The 26752-nt window shown below is 45.0% G+C and overlaps 1 protein-coding gene across 3 annotated transcripts in view; it reads left to right on the forward strand.

Moving 5' to 3' along the window:
• Nucleotides 1-1556: 1556 nt before the first annotated feature.
• Nucleotides 1557-26752, forward strand: part of GRM1 (glutamate metabotropic receptor 1) — a 688549-nt gene continuing 663353 nt past the window's right edge. For 2 of the 3 annotated variants that reach the window (XM_073672688.1, XM_073672690.1), the window contains exons 1-2: nt 1557-1691; nt 6650-7513. In XM_073672688.1, the coding sequence (XP_073528789.1) occupies nt 6811-7513 (703 nt within the window). In that variant the 5' untranslated portion in view covers nt 1557-1691; nt 6650-6810. Of the gene's footprint in view, nt 1692-1740; nt 2085-6649; nt 7514-26752 lie in introns of those variants that run through there. The other variant, XM_073672689.1, reaches the window with a different exon arrangement.

The following is a 26752-nucleotide window of genomic DNA, read 5'->3' on the forward strand; positions in this document are numbered from 1 at the left end:
TTGTGCGATGCATAAAAGGTGAACGGATGAACTCTACATGCCTGGTTCCCACCATGAAGCATGGAGGAGGAGGTGTGATGGTGTGGGGGTGCTTTGTTGATGACACTGTTGGGGATTTATTCAAAATTGAAGGCATACTGAACCAGCATGGCTACCACAGCATGTTTCAGCGGCATGCTATTCCATCCGGTTTGCGTTTAGTTGAACCATTATTTATTTTTCAACAGGACAATGACCCCAAACACACCTACAGGCTGTGTAAGGGCTATTTGACCAAGAAGGAGAGTGATGGGGTGCTACGCCAGATGACCTGGCCTCCACAGTCACCAGACCTGAACCCAATCGAAATGGTTTGGGGTGAGCTGGACCGCAGAGTGAAGGCAAAAGGGCCAACAAGTGCTAAGCATCTCTGGGAACTCCTTCAAGATTGTTGGAAGACCATTTCCGGTGACTACCTCTTGAAGCTCATCAAGAGAATGCCAAGAGTGTACAAAGCAGTCATCAAAGCAAAAGGTGGCTACTTTGAAGAACCTAGAATATAAGACATATTTTCAATTGTTTCACACTTTTTTGTTAAGTATATAATTCCACATGTGTTAATTCATAGTTTTGATGCCTTCAGTGTGAATGTACAATTTTCATAGACATGAAAATACAGAAAAATCTTTAAATGAGAAGATGTGTCCAAACTTTTGGTCTGTACTGTATATATATATATATATATATATATATATATATATATATATATATTTATTTATATATATTTATATTATATGTTACTGCAGACTTTGATTCGAAATACATAAATATTAATTCCATTTCACAAGTTGCATGGCAATAAATTGAGAAATCTTGCAATTTTCACACTAGCCTTTGGAGCTTTTTTAGACTCTAACTTTCAGGAAATCCACATGTATATTAGCAGCAATAGTCTGACTCAGGCCCAACTTTTGTATTGAAACATCTAATGAGCGCAAATAAATAGATTTATGGATCGTGTGTTTTCAGCTATATGAATTACCTGTAAATGTCCTGCCTGTAATGATAAGGAATCTGCTGAAAACTCTTAATGAAAGGACAGGAAAGATCCTATAATAGCCACAATGGCCAGTGTGAAAATTGCCAGATTACTTTTTTTTAATACATGGTATGAAAAAAAGGCCAATTTGTTTTGAATATATGGAACACAAAAACCTGATTTAAACAATGGTCATTTCCTAATCCCACATTCCCGTTACAGAGGGCTGTGTTACTATAGAATTTAATGTACACCAATATATAGAAAGCTCCTATGCTCCATCCAGTGGTGGCTGCGCACAACTTTGAACCTATTTAGTTAAAAAAAAAAAAAAAAAAGGTTATAGAAGAGAAAAATATTAAAACATAGTTTATGTCATTATCAAATAGCCTATTTAGGGTCCTAATATGATATAAAATGAGCAACAAATCTAAAAAATGCATGCTTTACTAAGGCGTATGCAGTATTAAATGAGGAGATAATTGAAGGTAATCCTAGAGGACTGTGACATAGGGGAGAAGAAAAGTTTAGTTTCCTTGTGATGAAATAGTATTGAAGGAAGAGGGCACCAGAGTACAGACAAAACTCTGCCTCCGCAGCTCTGTGTGCCAGTGCAGCAGCTGGTGCTCACACAGCAGAGTCCATCGGAGCCAGGTCTGCAGCTCTCACCCAGGTAAGTGGGCAACTTTCATCCCTGCTCAGCACTGTCCCCCAGAAACCGCAGAGTCCAGCCTTGGTTTTATCATCTTTACCACCGGACACTCATTATTTGCTGCTTTCCTAATGACTGCCCTGCGTTTGCTGATCATGGATCTAATCCCTATTGATTATTGAGTGGCTGTCAGTGGTCAGTCTGTGTCCAGCCTTGGTGCCACCCTGCAGAGAGTGGGCAATGCACTGCGCCCACGGCGACAGAAGGAGCTGCTGCTGGTTGCATTTGCTGGTGTGTGGGCTGTGACTGTGTGTGGGAGCTTCGTGGTTGTGGGAGAGAGTTACAGACAAAGCTACATAAGAAAGCAACTGTGGCTATGGACGTGAGTGGACCCGGCTTCACTGCACTGTCTGGGTAAGTAGGGATGAATGGGAGTTGTAGTCACACAGGTGGTGCAGGGTCCTTGGTGGCGGAACCAGCAGCTGATATAGAAGGCACCTACATGTCAGTGCCAATAGTAACGAAGCCTCCTGGGCAATGCAGCACACATGGGCTGGAGCGCTGTCCACTGTGCTGAAACCTGCGGGGACCGTGGAAAGTACGTGCTGATCCCACACACGAGTGTGCAGATGGGGCAGAGCGCATAGTGATAGGGAACTCTGCAGAGCCCATAGAAAGCACATAGCATTACACTTAGTGCATGTGTATGGGAGCATGCAAGGAGGAGTTTTTCCTATTCATTCACTGTGCAATAATATATATGTATAGCATCTGTATATAGCTCTGTCCCTGGTACTGGAGCCAGTGGGTGCCATAGGAGCCCATACAGTGAGTGCAGAACATGCACAGAGTGATGAAGCTCTGTCCCTGGTACTGGAGCCAGTGGGTGCCATAGGAGCCCATACAGTGGGTGCAGAACATGCACAGAGTGATGAAGCTCTGTCTCTGCTGCTGGAGTCAGTGGGTGCCATAGGAGCCCATACAGTGGGTGCAGAACATGCACAGAGTGATGAAGCTCTGTCCCTGGTACTGGAGCCAGTGGGTTTCATAGGAGCCCATACAGTGGGTGCAGAACATGCACAGAGTGATGAAGCTCTGTCTCTGCTGCTGGAGTCAGTGGGTGCCATAGGAGCCCATACAGTGGGTGCAGAACATGCACAGAGTGATGAAGCTCTGTCCCTGGTACTGGAGCCAGTGGGTTTCATAGGAGCCCATACAGTGGGTGCAGAACATGCACAGAGTGATGAAGCTCTGTCTCTGCTGCTGGAGCCAGTGGGTGCCATAGGAGCCCATACAGTGGGTGCAGAACATGCACAGAGTGATGAAGCTCTGTCTCTGCTGCTGGAGTCAGTGGGTGCCATAGGAGCCCATACAGTGAGTGCAGAACATGCACAGAGTGATGAAGCTCTGTCCCTGGTACTGGAGCCAGTGGGTGCCATAGGAGCCCATACAGTGAGTGCAGAACATGCACAGAGTGATGAAGCTCTGTCCCTGGTACTGGAGCCAGTGGGTGCCATAGGAGCCCATACAGTGGGTGCAGAACATGCACAGAGTGATGAAGCTCTGTCTCTGCTGCTGGAGTCAGTGGGTGCCATAGGAGCCCATACAGTGGGTGCAGAACATGCACAGAGTGATGAAGCTCTGTCTCTGCTGCTGGAGTCAGTGGGTGCCATAGGAGCCCATACAGTGGGTGCAGAACATGCACAGAGTGATGAAGCTCTGTCCCTGGTACTGGAGCCAGTGGGTTTCATAGGAGCCCATACAGTGGGTGCAGAACATGCACAGAGTGATGAAGCTCTGTCTCTGCTGCTGGAGTCAGTGGGTGCCATAGGAGCCCATACAGTGGGTGCAGAACATGCACAGAGTGATGAAGCTCTGTCCCTGGTACTGGAGCCAGTGGGTTTCATAGGAGCCCATACAGTGGGTGCAGAACATGCACAGAGTGATGAAGCTCTGTCTCTGCTGCTGGAGCCAGTGGGTGCCATAGGAGCCCATACAGTGGGTGCAGAACATGCACAGAGTGATGAAGCTCTGTCTCTGCTGCTGGAGTCAGTGGGTGCCATAGGAGCCCATACAGTGAGTGCAGAACATGCACAGAGTGATGAAGCTCTGTCCCTGGTACTGGAGCCAGTGGGTTTCATAGGAGCCCATACAGTGGGTGCAGAACATGCACAGAGTGATGAAGCTCTGTCTCTGCTGCTGGAGTCAGTGGGTGCCATAGGAGCCCATACAGTGGGTGCAGAACATGCACAGAGTGATGAAGCTCTGTCCCTGGTACTGGAGCCAGTGGGTTTCATAGGAGCCCATACAGTGGGTGCAGAACATGCACAGAGTGATGAAGCTCTGTCTCTGCTGCTGGAGTCAGTGGGTGCCATAGGAGCCCATACAGTGGGTGCAGAACATGCACAGTGTGATGAAGCTCTGTCCCTGGTACTGGAGCCAGTGGGTTTCATAGGAGCCCATACAGTGGGTGCAGAACATGCACAGAGTGATGAAGCTCTGTCTCTGCTGCTGGAGCCAGTGGGTGCCATAGGAGCCCATACAGTGAGTGCAGAACATGCACAGAGTGATGAAGCTCTGTCCCTGGTACTGGAGCCAGTGGGTGCCATAGGAGCCCATACAGTGAGTGCAGAACATGCACAGAGTGATGAAGCTCTGTCCCTGGTACTGGAGCCAGTGGGTGCCATAGGAGCCCATACAGTGGGTGCAGAACATGCACAGAGTAATGAAGCTCTGTCTCTGCTGCTGGAGTCAGTGGGTGCCATAGGAGCCCATACAGTGAGTGCAGAACATGCACAGAGTGATGAAGCTCTGTCCCTGGTACTGGAGCCAGTGGGTGCCATAGGAGCCCGAACAGTGAGTGCAGAACATGCACAGAGTGATGAAGCTCTGTCTCTGCTGCTGGAGCCAGTGGGTGCCATGGGAGCCCATACAGTGGGTGCAGAACATGCACAGAGTGATGAAGCTCTGTCCCTGGTACTGGAGCCAGTGGGTTTCATAGGAGCCCATACAGTGGGTGCAGAACATGCACAGAGTGATGAAGCTCTGTCCCTGGTGCTAGAGTCAGTGGGTGCCATAGGAGCCCATACAGTGAGTGCAGAACATGCACAGAGTGATGAAGCTCTGTCCCTGGTACTGGAGCCAGTGGGTGCCATAGGAGCCCATACAGTGAGTGCAGAACATGCACAGAGTGATGAAGCTCTGTCCCTGGTACTGGAGCCAGTGGGTGCCATAGGAGCCCGAACAGTGAGTGCAGAACATGCACAGAGTGATGAAGCTCTGTCTCTGCTGCTGGAGCCAGTGGGTGCCATGGGAGCCCATACAGTGGGTGCAGAACATGCACAGAGTGATGAAGCTCTGTCTCTGCTGCTGGAGTCAGTGGGTGCCATAGGAGCCCATACAGTGGGTGCAGAACATGCACAGAGTGATGAAGCTCTGTCCCTGGTACTGGAGCCAGTGGGTTTCATAGGAGCCCATACAGTGGGTGCAGACCATGCACAGAGTGATGAAGCTCTGTCCCTGGTGCTAGAGTCAGTGGGTGCCATAGGAGCCCATACAGTGAGTGCAGAACATGCACAGAGTGATGAAGCTCTGTCCCTGGTACTGGAGCCATTGGGTGCCATAGGAGCCCATACAGTGAGTGCAGAACATGCACAGAGTGATGAAGCTCTGTCCCTGCTGCTGGAGTCAGTGGGTGCCATAGGAGCCCATACAGTGAGTGCAGAACATGCACAGAGTGATGACGCTCTGTCCCTGGTACTGGAGCCAGTGGGTGCCATAGGAGCCCGAACAGTGGGTGCAGAACATGCACAGAGTGATGAAGCTCTGTCTCTGCTGCTGGAGTCAGTGGGTGCCATAGGAGCCCATAGAATTAAGAAGTAAACTAATAATTTACATTTTAAAACTCTGACCCCGGGGTCCTTCTATACTGAATATCTAGTCATCACTTATTGGTATTCTTTATGTTATATTATATATGCCCCAAACCACATCTACAAAACAATTTCAGACCATTAAAGTTTAGGACTTTTTTATAGGACGTGATATAGGGCGATATAGTCTTCAGTATATCTAACACTGGTTCTGCTTAGTGAGCTGCTCTCAATACACTAGTTCTGACCTTGCCAAAAGGACAAGATAAACAAGTTGCATTTTTTAACATAAATTGAGAAAGAATGATGTAGGGCTGTTCTCTATCCTATCGTTTGCCTGGAGCAGGGAAATGACAACCTTTCATGAGAACCGGAGTTGACATGCAACAAGATACATACCAGCAATACCCATATGCTGGCTTGATATATATACAGTATATATATATATATATATATATATATATATATATATATATATGTATATGAATAAAGTCTACTTTTTCCACTGAATTCCATTGGAGTGCTGCTTCCAATCTATCCTCTCTACACTTGGAAGCTTCTTGACTGGTTGCTTACAGAAGCATTGCACCCATAGCATTAGGACTTTGCCATTTTTCCTTGTTGAGATATATATAAATATATATATATATATATATATACATATATATATATGTATATATATATATATATATATATGTCATAACAGGAATATAATCAGCACTGTGTTCAGCTATAGTACAAGCCTCAGGATCCAAGTTATAAGTCTCTACTTGATAAGTCCATAAAAAAATATAAAAGAAGGCTTCACTCCAAAATACCAAATGTGGGGGGAGAATTTTATTGGCCCAATATAACATTTCAGTCAAGGCTGCATTGGGCCAATAAAGCTCTCACTCTACATTTGGTATTTTGGAGGGCTGTCTTTCTTTATATTTTGTGTATATATATATATAAATATATATATATATATATATATACACATATATATATATATATATATATTGCATTTACTGTCTCTAGTAGCAGACAAACTTACAGCTGACTTAGCATTCTGACAATATACTATTTTACATCACTATGAGTATTCTTTCTATTTCTCTATAACAGGGTCACAGTGTCTGCGGAGATGTCCCTGGCTACTGTCTCAGTCTGCGTAATGTACAGTTACTAAGGCGGGATCTGGACGTATTGGATTGTGATTAGGAAAAATACAGCGTGAACAGGCATTTGTTTTCAGAGCAGTTCATTTACTTTTCCCAAAGATCTGCATGGCGTTCTTTTGTAAAATGCTTGATTTCTGCTTGATCCTCTTGATGATGATGATGATGACACTGGGCAGCTTTGATGGGAGTGTTGGTAGAGCAGGTGCTTCTAGCCCAAGGTCGGTAGCAAGGATGGATGGAGATATTATTATAGGAGCCTTGTTTTCTGTACACCACCAACCACCAGCTGAAAGGGTACCAGAGAGGAAATGTGGGGAAATCAGAGAACAATATGGCATCCAAAGAGTAGAAGCCATGTTTCACACCCTGGATCTGATTAACATGGATCAGAACTTGCTACCCAACATTACCCTGGGAACAGAAATACGAGATTCCTGTTGGCATTCCTCTGTCGCCCTGGAGCAAAGCATAGAATTCATACGAGATTCCCTTATTTCAATGAGAGATGACAAAGATGGCATCAGTAAGTGTTTAGATGCCACTCCGACTCCTCAGGGCAGAATTAAAAAACCTATTGCTGGTGTGATCGGTCCAGGGTCTAGTTCTGTAGCGATCCAAGTTCAGAACCTATTGCAACTTTTTGATATACCACAGATTGCTTATTCTGCAACAAGTATTGACCTTAGTGACAAAACTTTATATAAGTACTTTCTGCGAGTGGTTCCTTCTGATATACTTCAAGCCAAGGCTATGCTGGACATCGTGAAAAGATATAATTGGACTTATGTGTCTGCTGTCCATACAGAAGGTAAGATAACTGTGAAGCAAGATAAATAAAATAGAATAATCGCCCATTATAAATAAATGATAGTTGGTTGTAAGATTATTTTACTACATCCGCCAGTCTAGACATCTTCACAAGTATGTATTGTATTGCACAAAGTTATAACTAACAGCAGCTTCCTTAGATCTCTGTGTGACACTTATGTGTCTAGTGTACTACTATATCCTTACTGTGTGACACATCATTGCACAGTACAGAATATACTCCTTCCCTTCAGGTATTTTATGCAATTATTTACTTTGCCTTTTCCTGTTTCCCCAAATGATATGATACTCTTTTATTCTGTAGGAAACTGACCTTTGAATCTTGTATTACCTTGTAATAACAAGAATGCCTTTACAATCTACAATTAGGTTGCATTTATTTGTTAGAGCTATGTGAGTGACACAGTGCTTGTAATATTGCCACAATGGGACTGAAGTTCTTATTCCTATATCTTTACTGATTGTCCTGGTGATTTATTATATTTGGACACTATATTGCTTTTTTTTGCATTATGATGATTATTGGCTACAAATGTTGAGTGAACCTGCTCGGATAAAAGTTTTTCCGAGCACGCTCGAGTCCTAACCGAGTATCTTCGGCATGCTCGGAAAATAGATTTGCGTCGCCGCGGCTGCATGATTCGCGGCTGTTTGACAGCCATGAGACATGCAGGGATTGTCTGACAAACAGGCAATCCCTGCATGTCTTGCGGCGGTCTAACAGAGACATGCAGCTGCGGCGACGCAAACATATTTTCCGAGCATGCCGAAGATACTCGGTTAGGATTCGAGCGTCCTCGGAAAACCCCTTATCCGAGCATGTTCGCGCAACACTATTGGCTACTGAAGATTTATTTTATAAGATCTGGCAGCTTTGCTATATTTTGATATTTATATAGTTGTGAAATCCTTCCATAATATGTTGTATCACAACCAAGATGGAAAACGTGTAAATTCTTATGATAAAGACCAGAAAAACCAAAATATAATGTCACGAGACTATTAGCGAATAAAAAAACATTTCCGCAAACCATCGACTATCCTGCTATTCCTTATCTCAAAATGCTGCCATGACATCTAACCTTTGGGAGACACAGACATAGATTGCCCTGAAAATGTGCATGTACAATAATGCTCACAACATTAATGTCAGTGTAAAGGTGTGCTTGGGGGCATGCTAAGCTTGCTAAATTTGTATACTCCTGTATCTGTTGTGCACCCTTATAATGGATCTTTCCAGGTGTAATACTGTCTCGCTTAAATCTATGCAGTTTTTTTCCTTCATTACTCTCTTCTACCGAAACCCTATTTATATAAGGGTTTATCTTGTTACTCTAGTTTTATGCTACGATTTTTTTTTTTTCTTGAATGAGACATTATTCTACCGTGTATTCAGGTAATGTAACTTATGAGATATCTTTCTTAAAGAGATTGTCCAAGAATCCCAAAAAATAGTGCCCTTCCTTTGCACGGGCTGTTCCTGATATTGAAGCTCAGCTCCACTAAAAATAAATGGATCAGACACAACCCATAGACAGGAGTAGTGCTGTTTCTGTGGAAACAAAAGCAGACCCCTTTTTCTCTAATCCTTGAAAGCCCCTTTAATTCTGCTGGAGAGTGTTTTACATATTTTCTCAAACAACTTTCTGCACATCTATATTACGTTCTTGTTGATTTGTTGGCTCTTCTTTAAAAAGATGTAATATTCTAGCAAAGTTAAATAAGGCTGCAAAAACATCATCTAAGAGGACTTTTATTTTTTTTACTCTAATACGTCCCTACAAATGGATGCGAGAATAGAACATGACAAACATTTATTACTCAGGAATCCAAATAAGTTGACCTTCGTGATTTTATACTCTTTCAGCTATGATAGATTAGCACTGGGATACATTTTTTAGGAGCTAGAGAGTTATAGCAGCATTTATAGATTTTCTAGGCATTTTCAGGGACATCCATAAGCCATCACTATTGAGGTGAAGCTTTGACTCCAGTATTGCACAAATCAGTAGAAGAAAGGGGATGCTGTCATGAATGAAGCTGTGTCTCGTAACGGCCGCTTGCCCTTTGCCTAACCCCATTGACTGGAATGGGTTTCTTGTAGCGTTTATTGAGGTTCGGTCATTTATTTTATATTCCTAAAAATCCGAACTATAGGTAACTCTCAGCAAAATTGTATTACCGATGTAATGATCATTGTTGGAGTAAGTTTTTATGGGGTAAATAGCAATGGTTTCATACTATCTCTACTCCGTATGTGCCAGTTTCCTAGTACTTGTACAATGTTTCAGACTCCTGTGCCTCATGTTTAGCGGCTATAAACTGATATTTTGTGAAAAATTTTTAGTTTTATATTTTAGTTTAATTGAATGGATAGTTCCCAATGCACTTGTGTTGCTTTCTTCGTTCATATCTATATGCAATTTCTATGCAATTGAAGCCCTATATGCAAATTGCCTCCTCAAAGAGGAAGAGGACTTGAATGCTAGTGCAACCTATGGGAAGTAGCAATCCTAAAATTCACTGTAGTCCAATTAATGATTTTTCCATATGACTTAGGCTAAAAGCAAACCTTACACTGACATGCCAGGCAGGTCACTCTCCACAAGGAGAAACATTACCCTTTAAATTTGAAGCCCTAGTAATCCTAAACAGTGAAGCCAGCAGATGAAGAATATTAAAAATGTATTTTTGTGGGATTAATGAAACATCATTTTACTGGTTGAGACAAATAAATAATAATTACTAAATAAATCATGACACAATAGTTTTAAAAAAGGATTATTATATTTAAATGAGCAATTAAACTCTTAAAACTATTTTACAATTTACAAAGTTTATCTTTATCTGATTGCTAACATAAATAAGATAGTAAGTGCAAAACAGATGTTAAATTATTTCATTATTTTTACTTTTCTACCTGTGAATCATAATTTGTCATATATTGACTATCAAAAGTCGATATATACAGTACAGACCAAAAGTTTGGACACACCTTCTCGGTTAAAGATTTTTCTGTATTTTCAAGACTATGAAAATTGTACATTCACACTGAAGGCATCAAAACTATGAAAAAAACTAACAAAAAAGTATGAAACAACTGAAAATATGTCTTATATTCTAGGTTCTTCAAAGTAGCCACCTTTTGCTTTGATGACTGCTTTGCACACTCTTGGCATTCTCTTGATGAGCTTCAAGAGGTAGTCACCGAAAAAGGTTTTCACTTCACAGGTGTGCCCTGTCAGGTTTAATAAGTGAGATTTCTTGCCTTATAAATGGGGTTGGGACCATCAGTTGTGTTGTGCAGAAGTCTGGTCGATACTCTGCTGATAGTCCTACTGAATAGACTGTTAGAATTTGTATTATTGCAAGCAAAAAGCAGCTAAGTAAAGAAAAACGAGTGGCCATCATTACTTTAAGGAATGAAGGTCAGTCAGTGCGAAAAATTGGGAAAACTTTGAAAGTGTCCCCAAGTGCAGTTGCAAAAACCATCAATCGCTACAAAGAAACTGGCTCACATGAGGACCACCCCAGGAAAGGAAGACCAAGAGTCAGCTCTGCTTCTGAGGATAAGTTTATCCGAGTCACCAACCTCAGAAATCGCAGGTTAACAGCAGCTCAGATTAGAGACCGGGTCAATGCCACACAGAGTTCTAGCAGCAGACACATCTCTTCAACAACTGTTAAGAGGAGACTTTGTGTAGCAGGCCTTCATGGTAAAATAGTTGCTAGGAAACCACTGCTAAGGACAGGCAACAAGCAGAAGACACTTGTTTGGGTTAAAGAACACAAGGAATGGACATTAGACCAGTGGAAATCTGTGCTTTGGTCTGATGAGTTCAAATTTGAGATCTTTGGTTTCAACCACCGTGTCTTTGTGCGATGCAGAAAAGGTGAACGGATGGCTCTACATGCCTGGTTCCCACCATGAAGCATGGAGGAGGAGGTGTGATGGTGTGGGGGTGCTTTGCTGGAGACACTGTTGGGGATTTATTCAAAATTGAAGGCATACTGAACCAGCATGGCTACCACAGCATCTTGCAGCGGCATGCTATTTCATCCGGTTTGCGTTTAGTTGGACCATCATTTGTTTTTCAACAGGACAATGACCCCAAACACACCTCCAGGCTGTGTAAGAGCTATTTGACCAAGGAGGAGAGTGATGGGGTGCTACGCCGGATGACCTGGCCTCCACAGTCACCAGACCTGAACCCAATCGAGATGGTTTGGGGTGAGCTGGACCACAGAGTGAAGGCAAAAGGGCCAACAAGTGCTAAGCATCTCTGGGAACTCCTTCAAGATTGTTGGAAGACCATTTCCGGTGACTACCTCTTGAAGCTCATCAAGAGAATGTCAAGAGTGTGCAAAGCAGTCATCAAAGCAAAAGGTGGCTACTTTGAAGAACCTAGAATATAAGACATATTTTCAGTTGTTTCACACTTTTTTGTTAAGTATATAATTCCACATGTGTTAATTCATAGTTTTGATGCCTTCAGTGTGAATGTACAATTCTCATAGTCATGAAAATACAGAAAAATCTTTAAATTAGAAGGTGTGTCCAAACTTTTGGTCTGTACTGTACATACTAAACAATTATATGACATATTTTCTATTTATATGTTTTTCAGCATATAACATTATATAATGCAAAACCCTTCTAGAATAGACTCCTCATATTTATCCAGTTTGATCACTCCTTGCTGCAGTTTTGCATTTTACCTTCACACCATCTCCAACTATATGACAAATTATCACTAACACTGCATTTGTAACTTTGGATGTACCGCTACCATTGTCTAGTGGTTACTTTCTTTTGTGGTCAAGACAAAAATATAGAGTTGTATAAACATATACAGTGGGGAAAAAGGTATTTAGTCAGCCATCAATTGTGCAAGTTCTCCCACTTAAAAAGATGAGGTCGGCCTGTAATTGACATTATAGGTAGACCTCAACTATGAGAGACAAAATGAGAAAAAAATCCTGAAAATCACATTGTCTGATTTGGAAAGAATTTTTTTTCAAATTTGGGTGGAAAATAAGTATTTGGTCAATTACAAACAAGTAAGATTTCTGGCTCTCACAGACCTGTAACTTCTTCTTTAAGAGGCTCCCCTGTCCTCCACACATTACCTGTAGTACTGGCACCTGTTTGAACTTGTTATCAATATAAAAGACACCTGTCCGCAACCTCAAGCAGTCACACTCCAAACTCCACTATGGTGAAGACCAAAGAGCTGTCGAAGGACACCAGAAACAAAATTGTAGCCCTGCACCAGGCTGGGAAGACTGAATCTGCAATAGGCAAGCAGCTTGGTGTGAAGAAATCAACTGTGGGAGCAATAATTAGAAAATGGAAGACATACAAGACCACTGATAATCTCCCTCGATATGGGGCTCCACACAAGATCTCACCCCATGGGGTCAAAATGATCTCAAGAACGGTGAACAAAAATCACAGAACCACACGTGGGGACCTAGTGAATGACCTGCATAGAGCTGGGACCAACGTTACACAGGCTACCATCAGTAACACACTACGCCGCCAGGGACTCAGATCCTGCAGTGCCAGACGTGTCCCCCTGCTTAAGCCATTACATGTCTGGGCCTGTCTGAAGTTTGCTTGAGAGCATTTGGATGATCCAGAAGAGTATTGGGAGAATGTCACATGGTTAGATGAAACCAAAGTAGAACTGTTTGGTAGAAACACAGCTCGGCGTGTTTGAGGAGAATGAATGCTGAGTTGCATCCAAAGAACACCATACCTACTGTGAAGCATGGGGGTGGCAACATCATGCTTTGGGGCTGTTTCTCTGCCAAGGGACCAGAACGACTGATCTGTGTACATGAAAGAATGAATGAGGCCATGTATCGTGAGATTTTGAGTGCAAACCTCCTTCCATCAGCAAGGGCATTGAAGATGAAACGTGGCTGGGTCTTTCAGCATGACAATGATCCCAAGCTCACCGCCAGGCAACGAAGGAGTGGCTTCGTAAGAAGCATTTCAAGGTCCTGGAGTGTCCTAGCCAGTCTCCAGATCTAAACCCTATAGAAAACCTTTGGAGGGAGATGAAAGTCCGTGTTGCCCAGCGACAGCCCCAAAACATCACTGCTCTAGAGGAGATCTGCATGCAGGAATGGGCTAACATACCAGCAACAGTGTGTGCCAACCTTGTGAAGACTTACAGAAAACGTTTGACCTCTGTCATTGCCAACAAAGGATATATAACAAAGTATTGAGATGAACTTTTGTAATTGACCAAATACTTATTTTCCACCAAAATTTTTAAAAAAATTCTTTCCAAATCAGACAATGTGATTTTTAGGATTTGTTTTCTCATTTTGTATCTCATAGTTGAGGTCTATCTATGATGTCAATGACAGGTCTCTCTCATCTTTTTAAGTGGGAGAACTTGCACAATTGGTGGGTGACTAAATACTTTTTTTCCCCACTGTAAAATGCTGGGTCTTATATGCTGTACCTAGATGTTAAAGGGAACCTGTCAGGTCCGCCGTGCCCCCAGAACCAGCAGCAGTTGTGTGTGCATATATAAATTCCCTGCCTAATTGTCCCTGCATTACATTACATACATAAATAGATCTTTAGAAAAAGTATTTCTAATGTTCATTTATGATATGTAATTGAGGGTTTTGACTAGTCGAGGGGATGCTAGTGTCTCCAGACTAGTCGGCCCACTTAGCATGTTATCATGCCCCATAACTTCCAAGTGCCGGCGTCATTGCTAGTGCTATACTTACCTCTCAAATGCATGCGGCTACCCCCTCTCCTCATCGATCCTATGAAGTCATGTGTCACAGTGCCAGGTTCAGAGAGTCGCACTGCACATGATCGGAAGTGCGGAGACTTTCAGTATGAGCAGACTCGCAGAAATTTGGTTTTGGCGGGTTCAGCCAAACTTGAGTCTAAAGTTCGTTTCGGGTACACAAAGTTGACCTGAACTTGACGCCGGACCCAAACCCCACATAAGTCAATGGGAACCCAAACTTTGGTGCTGTAAAATAGTTGTAGTAAGGGCTAGGGGGGCTGCAAAAGGAAGAAAAATGAGAGTTAGAGCAGGACAATAGCCCTGCAAACAAATGTGGATAGAAAAATAACTTAGAACAAAAAAAAATAAAATAATAATCTTGAACCAGGAGGAGGAGGTTCAAGTTGTGGAGTAGAGCAGTGTCTTAGTTGTGTAGTTTATTGGACTTGTTAATAAATAAATAAATGGAAAAAAAACATGTGAGGTCCCCCTATTTTTAATAACCAGTTAAGGAAAAGCAGACAGCTGTGAGCTGGTATTATTATGCTGAGAAGGGGCCAATATCCATGGACCTTCCCAGCCTATTAATATCAGCTCCCAGCTATGTGCTTTGCCTTTGCTGGTTATTAGAAATTACCCTAAAAAATTACTATGTTTAATAACCAGCTAAGGCATAGCAGACCACTGGGGGCTTATATTAATTTGCTGGAAAGGGACATGGATATTAGCCCCTTCCCAACCTAATTAAGACCAGCTCTCAGCCGCCCCAGAAATGGTGCATGCATTAGATGCGCTAATTCTGACTCTTAGCCTTGGCTCTTCCCGATTCCCCTGATGCATTGGAAATCAGGGTAATGATATTGTGGGGTTGATGTCAGCTGTGTAATGTCTGCTGACATCAAGCCCATCGGTTAGTAATGGAGATGCATCTGTCAGACACCCCCATTTCTAACCCCGTTGTCAGGCTTTTTTCAATTGTCACAATTGAAAAAAGCCTGTAAGGGGCTGAAACGTCTTGTTGTAGTTTTCCTACATGTGGAATAAATGAACTGATCGAATACACGTGAGTGCCGGGATTTCTTTACTTTGCTTTTCTCTCTAAACCTTAAAGGGAACCTGTCATGTAAAATAATGCTATTATCCTGCAGATATGGGGTTAATCTTCAGGTTAATAGCATTTTGACACAGTGCGGCCACTGTACTGTGAGGCCCGCATCCGGGAGGATATGAATTTTATTACTCCTGGCAGCTTTCCAGTAATAGGGGTAACACCGACATGGTTTCAGTCACCGTTCTATACATAGAGAGTGATGGCTGTAACTATGCCCCTGGCATTGATTAATTAGCCAATTATTCCCTGGCCAATAAATTCATTAGCCACTGTGCCTTTCTGTGTGACACCTCAGTCGCCCTCCCTGACGCCAGGTCAGTGTAGGGGTCGCGGGGGATGCAGTCGTGGTCCAGACCCGTTCCGTGCCCAGGGCTGTCACATTAAAAATAATGAGCTTTCAAGTAAGAGTGGTATTTCGACTACACCACCTGTGGTTTCCGGTGATGGACACCAGCGCTGCTACAGTCCACTGAGGCTGGTGTTACGGGCAGCTAAGATGGGACCGCTCCCCGCAGGCGGAGCAGGCCTCATGGCAGTGTGAGAAGGAATGGTGGGTGCAATGCCGCGCAGGAAATAACAGGCTGAGGCGGTGTGTGAAGTCATCCGGATCTTTACTCACTTTAGATGAACTTTCAGCCGCAAAGCTTCTCTCTGCTCCACACGGCGTACTGCGGCCACCGGAAAGGGGGTCCAGCACTTCCCAGGTAGATCAGGAGCACCTGTCGAGACCCCTCTTGTGTGTGTTCCTCTCCTTTATAAGTTCTCCCACTAAGTCTTCTCCTGACTGTGTGTGTTACGAACGTGGTGTAAGGCCGGGTCCCACTGGATAAACGCAGTGTGAGAGATACAGGTGGCGACTCCGCTTCGTCCGTATCCCCCTGGGATCCTTTTGCCTGTGGAGCCTATCTCCTCCGCTCCCCTCCAAGGCCTTCTTAGGTCAGGACCTTGACCGGCTAGAGACAGTGGTTAACTCTGACCCGCTAATCGTCTCAAGGCCAGAGTACGAGGACCGCGAACCTTCCGCCAGCTACAGCCTCTTGCTGGACCCTGACAGTAGACTCTCAATCTAAGACCTTGAACTTAAGATGGCCGTAGATTAAATATGAATCAATAAGTGTTTCCTAAAAGTGTGTCCTCCACCCTCACCCACTACATGGTTCCCCCTATCTTTGGTTCCCCCCATCTCCTCTATCCCGGGCCAGGGCAGCACCCTGGTGCATTTAGGCCTCCTTCAGGACAGGAGTGGTGTAGTGTTGAGTGGTGAAGTGGGGTCCTGAGAGATGCTCCATCCTTACCTGGAAGAGGAGATACCACACCTCAATCTGAGGTGCAGTACCCCTGTGGCGACTGAACCCTCAGGGGCGCCACATTCCCCACCGGTGAAACACAGCACGTCCGCGGGCTGCAATAGAGTAAAGAATAGGTACAGACATTCAAATTTTGAAAGTTTTTGTAAACATGAAACAATCTTCCCTTTATGGGAGGTTCAGATTCTTTAACGTTGCATGATATATATATATATATATATATATATATATATATATATAGTATAAATCTAGAAAAACATCAAAGAGACATTATGCATATATGGAAAACATCAAAGAGACATTATGCATGTAGACAGTACTGTAGAAAATACGGTAGAAAGTGTCAGTTCAGCAGCATGAGGGACCTGTCCCAAACCCTCAACGTAGGCCCTGGGGTGGCTGCAGGGCATGGAGATCCCGAGTTGGACCTCCAGTAGGGCCACTCCAGGCAGGTTTTTCTTCTGAGGTCTGAGGTAGAAGGAGTTTTGCATAAAACCAATAGGGAGCATCTAAATAGGTGCAAAACTATATACAAAAGTCAGTCTGTCTACTGCTTAGCGTCCGCAGGAATAAATGTCTCTCTCAACTAAATTCGGGTGTAGAAAAGAAAACAAAGAACAGTTCACACAACAGTTCACACAACAGGGAGATGCATCTCTGGGGGCTGCTCAAAAGTGGTATCCCCACCAGGGAAATGGCTCATCTTTCCCGACGGAGCCTGACCGGTCCTTTGTAAGTAGGTGGGTGGGGGTATCCTCCTTAAATACCCTGTGGACGTTCAGGGCATACCACCCACGCTCCCCATGGTGGCGGGTGTAGGAAACCAAATCGCCCGGGTAGAGGTTCTGGCCAGGGTGGCCCTGCTCCAGCCGTGGCTCAACGTCCCGACAAGTGACAAATACGTCTCGGTCGAACTGTGGGCTGCGGATAAAGCCCCATCCTGCCACCTGGTGGAAGCACACAATAACGCCTTCTTCCTGGGGGCTTGGATGGGTGGCCTGCGTTTTGGCAGCCTTGGCACGCACCTCCAGACGCTCACAGCGGACCCTCCTGTCGTGCCGCTCCTTCTCGAACTGGAGGAGCTCTTTCCTGCAAGTGTCCTCCCGCCTACGCGCTTCGGCCTGGGTCTCCCGGGGGAAGCCTATCAGATCGCCCCCCCGGTTGTCCCAGGCAAACTCTTCGCCCGCTTGACAGGTCACTGGGGGCGCGGGTAGCGGCTGTAACAGGGGTTGCTTTTGGCCCTCTGTTGGTGCGGACCAGTCCGGGTTGGGGCAGGTGTTCACCCAGGTAAGCGCAGGCGGTTCTGGCACGGGAGTCGGGAGGCATAGCAGGTCTCCGGTACTGGCGGTGGCTTGGGCCTCGGCCTCTGGAGCCAGGAGCTGCTCCCATACGATGGCGCCCGGGGATAGGGGTGCCAGCAGGATATTCAGGAGGGCTTTGGTGCGTCCCGCGCCTGGGATAAGAGTTTCAGTCTTACCCGCACTTGGGCTGCACGGGGCCTCCTGGGCTTCCTCCGCCTGGGCTGGAGCCTCACTTGTCAGGCACGACGAACTCTGGCGGCGGGCCTTGATCCTCCGCAACACTTCTTCTCTCCACTCTGCGGCGGCCAGTCGCTGGGCCTCTGCGACCCTCCGGGTCAGGTCCTGCATTTCACCACGGAGGAACTTGGCCTCCTCCGCAGTCAAGTAGATTCCCTCTATAGTGAGGGGAGTAGCAGCAGGTGGGCCAGCGACGGAGGACATCTCCTTTGCTGCTTCCATCTTTGCTGCTGGGCACGGTCTGTTTCTCCTCCTCCTTTTAGGGCAGCTCCAGGGCGGCTGGCTGACGGGCACTCCTTGGGACGTCCCATCCGTCTTGACGGACACTACTATGCGGACTGTCTCTGCTGGAGGGGGCGGTCTGCACTTTTGGCGCCATTGGGGAGCCAGGCCCACGATGGGAGGACTTTGGTTGCTGTTGTTTTTGCACATAATGGCGTCCGTTCTTCCTGGGCGGGCGTCACATGGAGTGTGAAACGACAGTCTTTTTGTGAAAAGGCGCACAGTACCCGTCGGCAATGGGGGTTATCCTCTTCCGTTGCTGCGGGCACGATATCCTGCCGACTACGCCAAGTGTGTGACACCTCAGTCGCCCTCCCTGGGTTCTTGGGGTACTCGGAGCCAGGTCAGTGTAGGGGTCGCGGGGGATGCAGTCGTGGCCTAGACCCATTCCGTGCCCAGGGCTGTCACATTAAAAATAATGGGCTTTCAAGTAAGAGTGGTATTTCGACTATGCCACCTGCGGATTCCGGTGATGGACACCAGCGCTGCTACAGTCCACTGAGGCTGGTGTTACGGGCAGCTAAGATGGGACGGCTCCCCGCAGGCAGAGTAGGCCTCATGGCAGTGTGAGAAGGATTGGTGGGTGCAGTGCCGCGCAGGAAATAACAGGCTGAGGCGGTGTGTGAAGTCATCCGGGTCTTTACACACTTTAGATGAACTTTTAGCCGCAAAGCTTCTCTCTGCTACGCACGGCGTACTGCGGCCACCGGGAAGGGGGTCCAGCACTTCCCAGGTAGATCAGGAGCACCTGTCGAGACCCCTCTGGTGTGTGTTCCTCTCCTTTGTAAGTTCTCCCACTAAGTCTTCTCCTGACTGTGTGTGTTACGAACGTGGTGTAAGGCCGGGTCCCACTGGATAAACGCAGTGTGAGAGATACAGGTGGCGACTCCGCTCCGTCCATATCCCTTTGGGATCCACTAAGCCTCCGGGCTTTTCTGACTGAGACGTCAGATATCGGGGGGCAGTTACCCCTCTTGCAGCAGGAATCCCTCTGACTAGGCCAGAGTAAAGAATACAGGTGGCGACTCCGCTCCGTCCGTATCCCCCTGGGATCCTTTTGCCTGTGGAGCCTATCTTCTCTGCTCCCCTCCAAGGCCTTCTTAGGTCAGGACCTTGACCGGGTAGAGACAATGGTTAACTCTGACCCGCTCCTTGTCTCAAGGCCAGAGTACGAGGACCGCGGACCTTCCGCCAGCTACAGCCTCTTGCTGGACCCTGACAGAACACTCTCAATCAAAGACCTTGAACTTAAGATGGCCGTAGATTAAATATGAATCAATAAGTGTTTCCTAAAAGTGTGTCCTCCACCCTCACCCACTACATGGTTCCCCCCTATCTTTGGTTCCCCCCATCTCCTCTATCCCGGGCCGGGGCAGCACCCTGGTGCATTTAGGCCCCCTTCAGGACAGGAGTGGTGTTGTGTTGAGTGGTGAAGTGGGGTCCTGAGAGATGCTCCATCCTTACCTGGAAGAGGAGATACCACACCTCAATCTGAGGTGCAGTACCCCTGTTTTGACTGAACCCTCAGGGGCGCCACATTTCCCCATAATTCATGACTAGTCCTGTGTCCTATCCTCACAATTCTTTGCAATTCTATATCCCCTCTCCAACCCACATCTGCCCGGTTCAATGCATTTTCATGTCCTCTATCACACCCCAAAATTCTTTACAATTACATGTCCTCTCTCCCTCCTCTACCCCAATTAATTTCAGTTAAATGTCCTCTCTCTCACCCCCACACCATGTGCATCGTGCTCTCCCTCATTGTAAAAAAAAAAGGAATAACTTATCCCTCCAGACGAACCCTTGTGCCGCCACTTCCATCCTCTTCTGGCCGGATATGTGCTAAATGACTCAGCCGGTGTGATGACGTCATTGTGCCGGCAGTGTCATAGAGAAAGCACCTAGCTGAAAGCCAAGAATGACTTCCGGCAGCTACTCTGCTACTTGCTATTGTCGGAAGCCGAACTGAGCTACTCCCTGCCTGGCACTGCCTCGGTCCTGGGTGCTAGCCCAGATTGCCTTCATGATAATTCATGGCTGCGGGCCATCAGAAATTTGGCCCTTGGGCTGTGTGCTTGAAATCTCAGCTCAAGACTATACAAAAAAATATATTTCTGTACACGGTACAAAGATAAATTCCTCCGGCTTAAGACTATACTTCTTTGTTTATGCCACTGTACTCTCCAGGCACCCCCTAGTACATAGGACAGAAACTAGTGACCCATTGTCACAACAGTGTCTACATTTCTATGTTAGTTGACAACATTTGGAATAGCGCTATTGGATGTCATCATGGTGCCCACTACTGGTGACCTATGCCTGACTTATGTGAATATTGCTACATTAGAAGCTCTATGGTGCAAAGTCTGAATAAGTAGATTGAGGTGTGTCCATAAAAGTTTGTGTATTTGGCATATTGAGCACAAGACAGATACCTCCTGTGAGATTGGGCAGAGATCTGATTCTCGACAGCCACAGAGGAGCATTTCAGTGGGCTACAAAGGAGTGCCCGGGAGAGACTGCAGCCTGAAGAAAAGCAGAAGCAATCTGAAATGAGACAGCGTGAGTTAGAGAAGGGTTCCCCAACTCCAGTCCTCAAGGCCCACCAACAGGTCATCTTTTCAGGATTTCCTTAGTATTGCACAGGTGATGGAATTATTGCCTGTGCAGGTGATGGAATTATCACCTGTGCAATACTAAGGAAATCCTGAAAACATGACCTGTTGGTGGGCCTTGAGGACTGGAGTCGGGGAAGACTGAGTTAGAGAGAGGCAGGTCTTTGTGAAAGAAACCCTCAGTGGTGTCACTCAGAGAAAGACAAGAATGGCTGCGCCGCAGAGTTTCATGAGTCTGAGAGATTGTTTTCAAAGGAGCCAGTGGCTAATTATTATGAGGATGTAACATGTAATTGAAATGTGCACAGATGAAGTAAAAAGAATGCAAGTATGACTGCAGATTTATTGTATTAAAGTTAAATGACATCCAAGCACTTATCCCAGTCATGTCAACTTATGCGTTTCGGATATCCAGTGCTGTGAGTGTACAGTATGCTGTGGATTGTGATTACTGATATGGAATCAGCGTCTGTAGTTATTCTCCCGTAATATCAGACTCAAAGCGTGCAAGTTCAGAATTACTGTCAAGGTGACGTATGTGCTGTTAAATTAAGTTAAAGTGGTACTTGAAAAGGTGGCATCACGCTTCATGCACTCTGAACTTGAGCTTTGCTGAAAAGAGACGGTGCAATGTTAAAACTGCAAGTGTGAAAGGTATGCACAATACAAATCACACATTGGTGGTGTCATGTGGATTTTTGAAAATAGGTAGTGCCTTAGCAGTTGCAAGAAATGCCAGAGCATCCTAAAGCAGGTGATTGGTACAGACCCCATACATCAACTAGACAAGGTATGCTGTAATAGGGATTGTGAAGACACGGGGTCTTCCGTGGGCAGAACACTACTCAGAAAACACAGGGTGATGGTAAACAGTGTGGCAATAATTTATTGAACCACCAGCAATCAATAACATATAGAACAGTCCCAGCAAATACCCAAGATGGTACAACATTACACAGTCTCACCCTTCCGCTGGCCCTCCTGGATTAGAGTCGTGAGATATGTAGTCAGGTGACCTGATTGTCCCAACCTGGATTCTTCACATCGTCTCTGAGAGTTCAGCAATGGTCAATGGAGCAGTTCTGTATCTTTCCAGCCAGGGCAATGGTCCCCTAGGCTCTCATCCTGTAGTGTCTCTCTGTATAAAGCCATGCTACCAAGCTGATGTTCTGAAGAATGTCTCTCTGATTCTCTGATTCTCCTTGAAGCAGGATATAAAACCCTTTTTATATTTACATATGTGGCTAAGGTCATCAGTCACAGGTTGGTGGGGGGGGGGTGCAGTGCTCAGGTCTCATTGTTTGAGCCAATCCCCCTGCTCTTGTAAATAAACTAGCTGGCTTAGTAGAATATGCTATTAGCATAGTAACAAACATCATTGTTTCCCAACACTGAGTCACTGTCCTTCTTGACCAGCCAAAGATAAACATACATTCACAAGTCAACACAAGCACAATAGTTTATTTCTCTTGGCTTAGCAAATCTAGACGTCTGGCTGAGTAAGATAAGAAGCTGTTTCGTCACAGGTATTAAAAAACAATTTACTAAAACAAGGACTAAAAATAAATTAAAAACATCACTAAAAAAGAAAAATAGCAGCCATATTTACAATAACATATATAACAGGATGCGGCAGGTCCCTCGTAATAAAAAGGGGGGGCAGCACACATGAAAAATACTAATAAAAGAACGACTTTCTAACCCACCAAACATCCGTGGCTTGCCGCCTAGTTTTCAAAAAGCACACAGGCTTGCATAGGGCGCCGTTCACACAATTACGTGAGATGCACCTCTGTCCGTATAACAGCCTATTACCAACGCCCCTACTATTACATCAAGCGGGGTTCCAGTACAATATGTGCACCCACAGGCCAGACCCCCCATTTACCCAGCCAACCCCACGTAATGGTGTGAATGGCAGCCTATGCAATCCTGTATGCATTTTTAATACTAGGCACCCACCCCACAGATGTTTGGTGGGTTAGTAAGTGGTTGTTTTATTAGTATTTTGCACCTGTACTGCCCCCCACCTTTATAATGGGGGACCTGCTGCATCTAATAGAGATTATCTGTCTTTAGACCAATGTGTGTGGGTTTGGGCAAAAGGTATAAATCATCTTGGGCAAAACCTGACATGACCACCAGGTCTAAACCAAAGTCTTGCCTACTTCTCTCGCATTCTTGAGCCTATAACCATTACACTTACAGTGCTGGCCAAAAGTATTGGCACCCATGCAATTCTGTCAGATAATACTCAGTTTCTTCCTGAAAATGTTTGCAATCACAAATTCTTTGCTATTATTCTCTTCATTTAATTTGCTTGCAAGGAAAAAACACAAAAGAGAATGAAGCAAAAATCAAATCATTGATCATTTCACACAAAACTCCAAAAAAGGACCGGACAAAAGTATTGGCACCCTCAGCCTAATACTTGGTTGCACAACCTTTAGCCAAAATAACTGCGAGCAACCGCTTCAAGAAACCATCAATGAGTTTCTTACAATGCTCTGCTGGAATTGTAGACCATTCTTCTTTGGCAAACTGCTCCAGGTCCCTGATATTTGAAGGGTGCCTTCTCCAAACTGCCATTTTGAGATCTCTCCACAGGTGTTCTTTAGGATTCAGGTCTGGACTCATTGCTGGCCACCTTAGAAGTCTCCAGTGCTTTCTCTCAAACCATTTTATAGTGCTTTTGGAAGTGTGTTTTGGGTCATTGTCCTGCTGGAAGACCCATGACCTCTGAGGGAGACCCAGCTTTCTCACACTGGGCCCTACATTATGCTGCAAAATTTGTTGGTAGTCTTCAGACTTCATAATGCCATGCACACGGTCAAGCATTCCAGTGCCCGAGGCAGCAAAGCAACCCCAAAACATCAGGGAACCTGCGCCATGTTTGACTGTAGGGACCGTGTTCTTTTCTTTGAATGCCTCTTTTTTTTTCCTGTACACTCTATGTTGATGCTTTTTCCCAAAAAGCTCTACTTTTGTCTCATCTGACCAGAGAACATTCTTCCAAAACATTTTAGGCTTTCTCAGGTAAGTTTTGGAAAACTACAGCCTGGCTTTTTTATGTCTCGGGTTTAAAAGTGGGGTCTTCCTGGGTATCCTACCATACAGTGCCTTTTCATTCAGACGCCGACGGATAGTACAGGTTGACACTGTTGCACCCTCGGACTGCATGGCAGCTTGAACTTGTTTGTATGTTAGTTGAAGTTCTTTATCCACCATCCGCACAATCTTGCGTTGAAATCTTTCGTCAATTTTTCTTTTCCGTCCACAGCTAGGGAGGTTAGCCACAGTGCTATGGGCTTTAAACTTCTTGATGACACTGCGCACGGAAGACACAGGAACATTCAGGTCTTTGGAGATGGACTTGTAGCCTTGAGATTGCTCATGCTTCCTAACAATTTGGTTTCTCAAGTCCTCAGACAGTTCTTTGGTCTTCTTTCTTTTCTCCATGCTCAATGTGGTACACACAAGGACACAGGACGGAGGTTGAGTCAACTTTAATCCATGTTAACTGGCTGCAAGTGTGATTTAGTTTTTGCCAACACCTGTTAGGTGCCACAGGTAAGTTACAGGTGCTGTTAATTACACGAATTAGAGAAGCATCACATGATTTTTCAAAGGGTGCCAATACTTTTGTCCACCCCCTTTTTTAGGTTTGGTGTGGAATTATATCCAATTTGGCTTTAGGACAATTCTTTTTGTGTTTTTTTCATTGAAGACAAATTAAATGAGAATAATACTAAAGAATTTGTGATTGCAATCATTTTCAGGAAGAAACTGAGTATTATCTGACAGAATTGCAGGGGTGCCAATACTTTTGGCCAGCACTGTACATACCACTTAAAGTGACAGTAGCCGCCATGATCCCTGGTGTGTATACTGCCTTTTAAGGAGCATGCCTGTTATCCATACAACTCTCACCTCCAGACTCGGCACATGCATTCTCACTGATGGCTCCCATCATGCTCAGTGTCACTGAAGTCAAATTAACACAAACCTTTGCAGCATAGACAAAGCCTGCAGGATCTGATAGGTTCAGTCTATGCAGCATGGTTTTGTGGAAATTTGATGTTTGCAGTTCAATAATTACATCACAAATTGGCCTTCAAATATACTTCTCCGATACACCACCCCCATCTTGCCCCATCAGTCATCCCAAGGTTAAAATAACTTTGATCATACTTTATCCATTCTCTTTCCGCTGAATAATATTTGGCCAGGCATTCATGATTTTATGCATTTAGTCCCTGCCACATGATTGGCTTATTGGATCAAGGAGGCAGTGTATGAAATCAATCACAAGTTTTTAGCTATACCTTCTGAGAGCAGAATAATGTAGGGACGTCAATCCTGATTCCAGTGATGTATCATTTACTGGGCTGCTTGCTGCAGTTTTGATAAAATCACTGTTTTATCTGCTGCAGATCTAGCAGTTCTCTCAATGTTGAGATCTGTATATCCCTGCCCACACCACTGATTGGCAGCTTTCTGTGTACACTGTGGGCAAAAAGCTGCCAATTAATGATGGAGGCGAGACTATAAGAGCTCATGAATATGAAGAACTACATGACAGCAGGTTTATTAGTGATAATCGCCTGCTGATCAGCAGTGATTTTATCAAAACTACAGCAAGCATCTCAATAAGTGACACATTGCTGGAATTAGGGTCTCTGCTCCAACATTATGCTGCTCTCAGATTAGATGGCAAAACCCTGGTGACAGATTCCCTTTCACAAAATCATTTATTTTCTATACAGTATTTTAAATCTATATACTGTATATAAAGTCAAACCACTTTAAGACATCTATCCAAAATTGCAGGAAAAACTGGTCTTTCAGAGCGATGATCTCATAGAAGAGGGTGAATGTTTATAGAATATAAAGGAGATAAAAGTCTATCACGGAAAAATCAGGCCTTGGTCAAGTGTGATCTCAAAAGTGTTGTCCTCTCGAAAGGTTGCCTGTTTCCATATACACTGCTCAAAAAAATAAAGGGAACACTTAAACAACACAATGTAACTCCAAGTCAATAACACTTCTGTGAAATCTACCTGCCCAGTTATGAAGCAGCACTGATTGTGAATCAGTTTCTCCTGCTGTTGTGCAAATGGAATAGACAACTGATAGAAATGATAGGCAATTAGCAAGATACCCCCTATAAAGGAGTGGTTCTGCAGGTGGTGAACACAGACCATTTCTCTGTTATCATCCTTTTTGGCTGCTTTGGTCACTTTTTCATTTTGCCATTGCTCTCACCCTTAGAGGTACAGTAGCATGAGGCGGTGTCTACAGTACAACCCACAGAAGTTGCTCAGGTAGTGCAGTTCATCCAGGATGGCACATCAGTGCGAGCTGTGGCAAGAAGTGTAGTTGTGTCTGTCAGCAGTGTCCAGAGCATGGAGCAGATACCAGGAGATGTGGAGGGAGCCATAGGAGGGCAACAACCCAGCAGCGGGACCGTTACCTCCTCCTTTGTGCAAGGAGGAACAGGAGGAGCACTGCCAGAGCCCTGCAAAATGACCTCTAGCAGGCCACAAATGTGCATGTGTCTGCACAAATGGTTAGAAACCGACTCCATGAGGGTGGTATG

The sequence above is a fragment of the Phyllobates terribilis genome, unplaced genomic scaffold (assembly GCF_046119375.1).
Source record: "Phyllobates terribilis strain yellow unplaced genomic scaffold, ASM4611937v1 Scaffold_3__8_contigs__length_932513732, whole genome shotgun sequence".
In the NCBI taxonomy this organism is placed as follows: Eukaryota; Metazoa; Chordata; class Amphibia; order Anura; family Dendrobatidae; genus Phyllobates; species Phyllobates terribilis.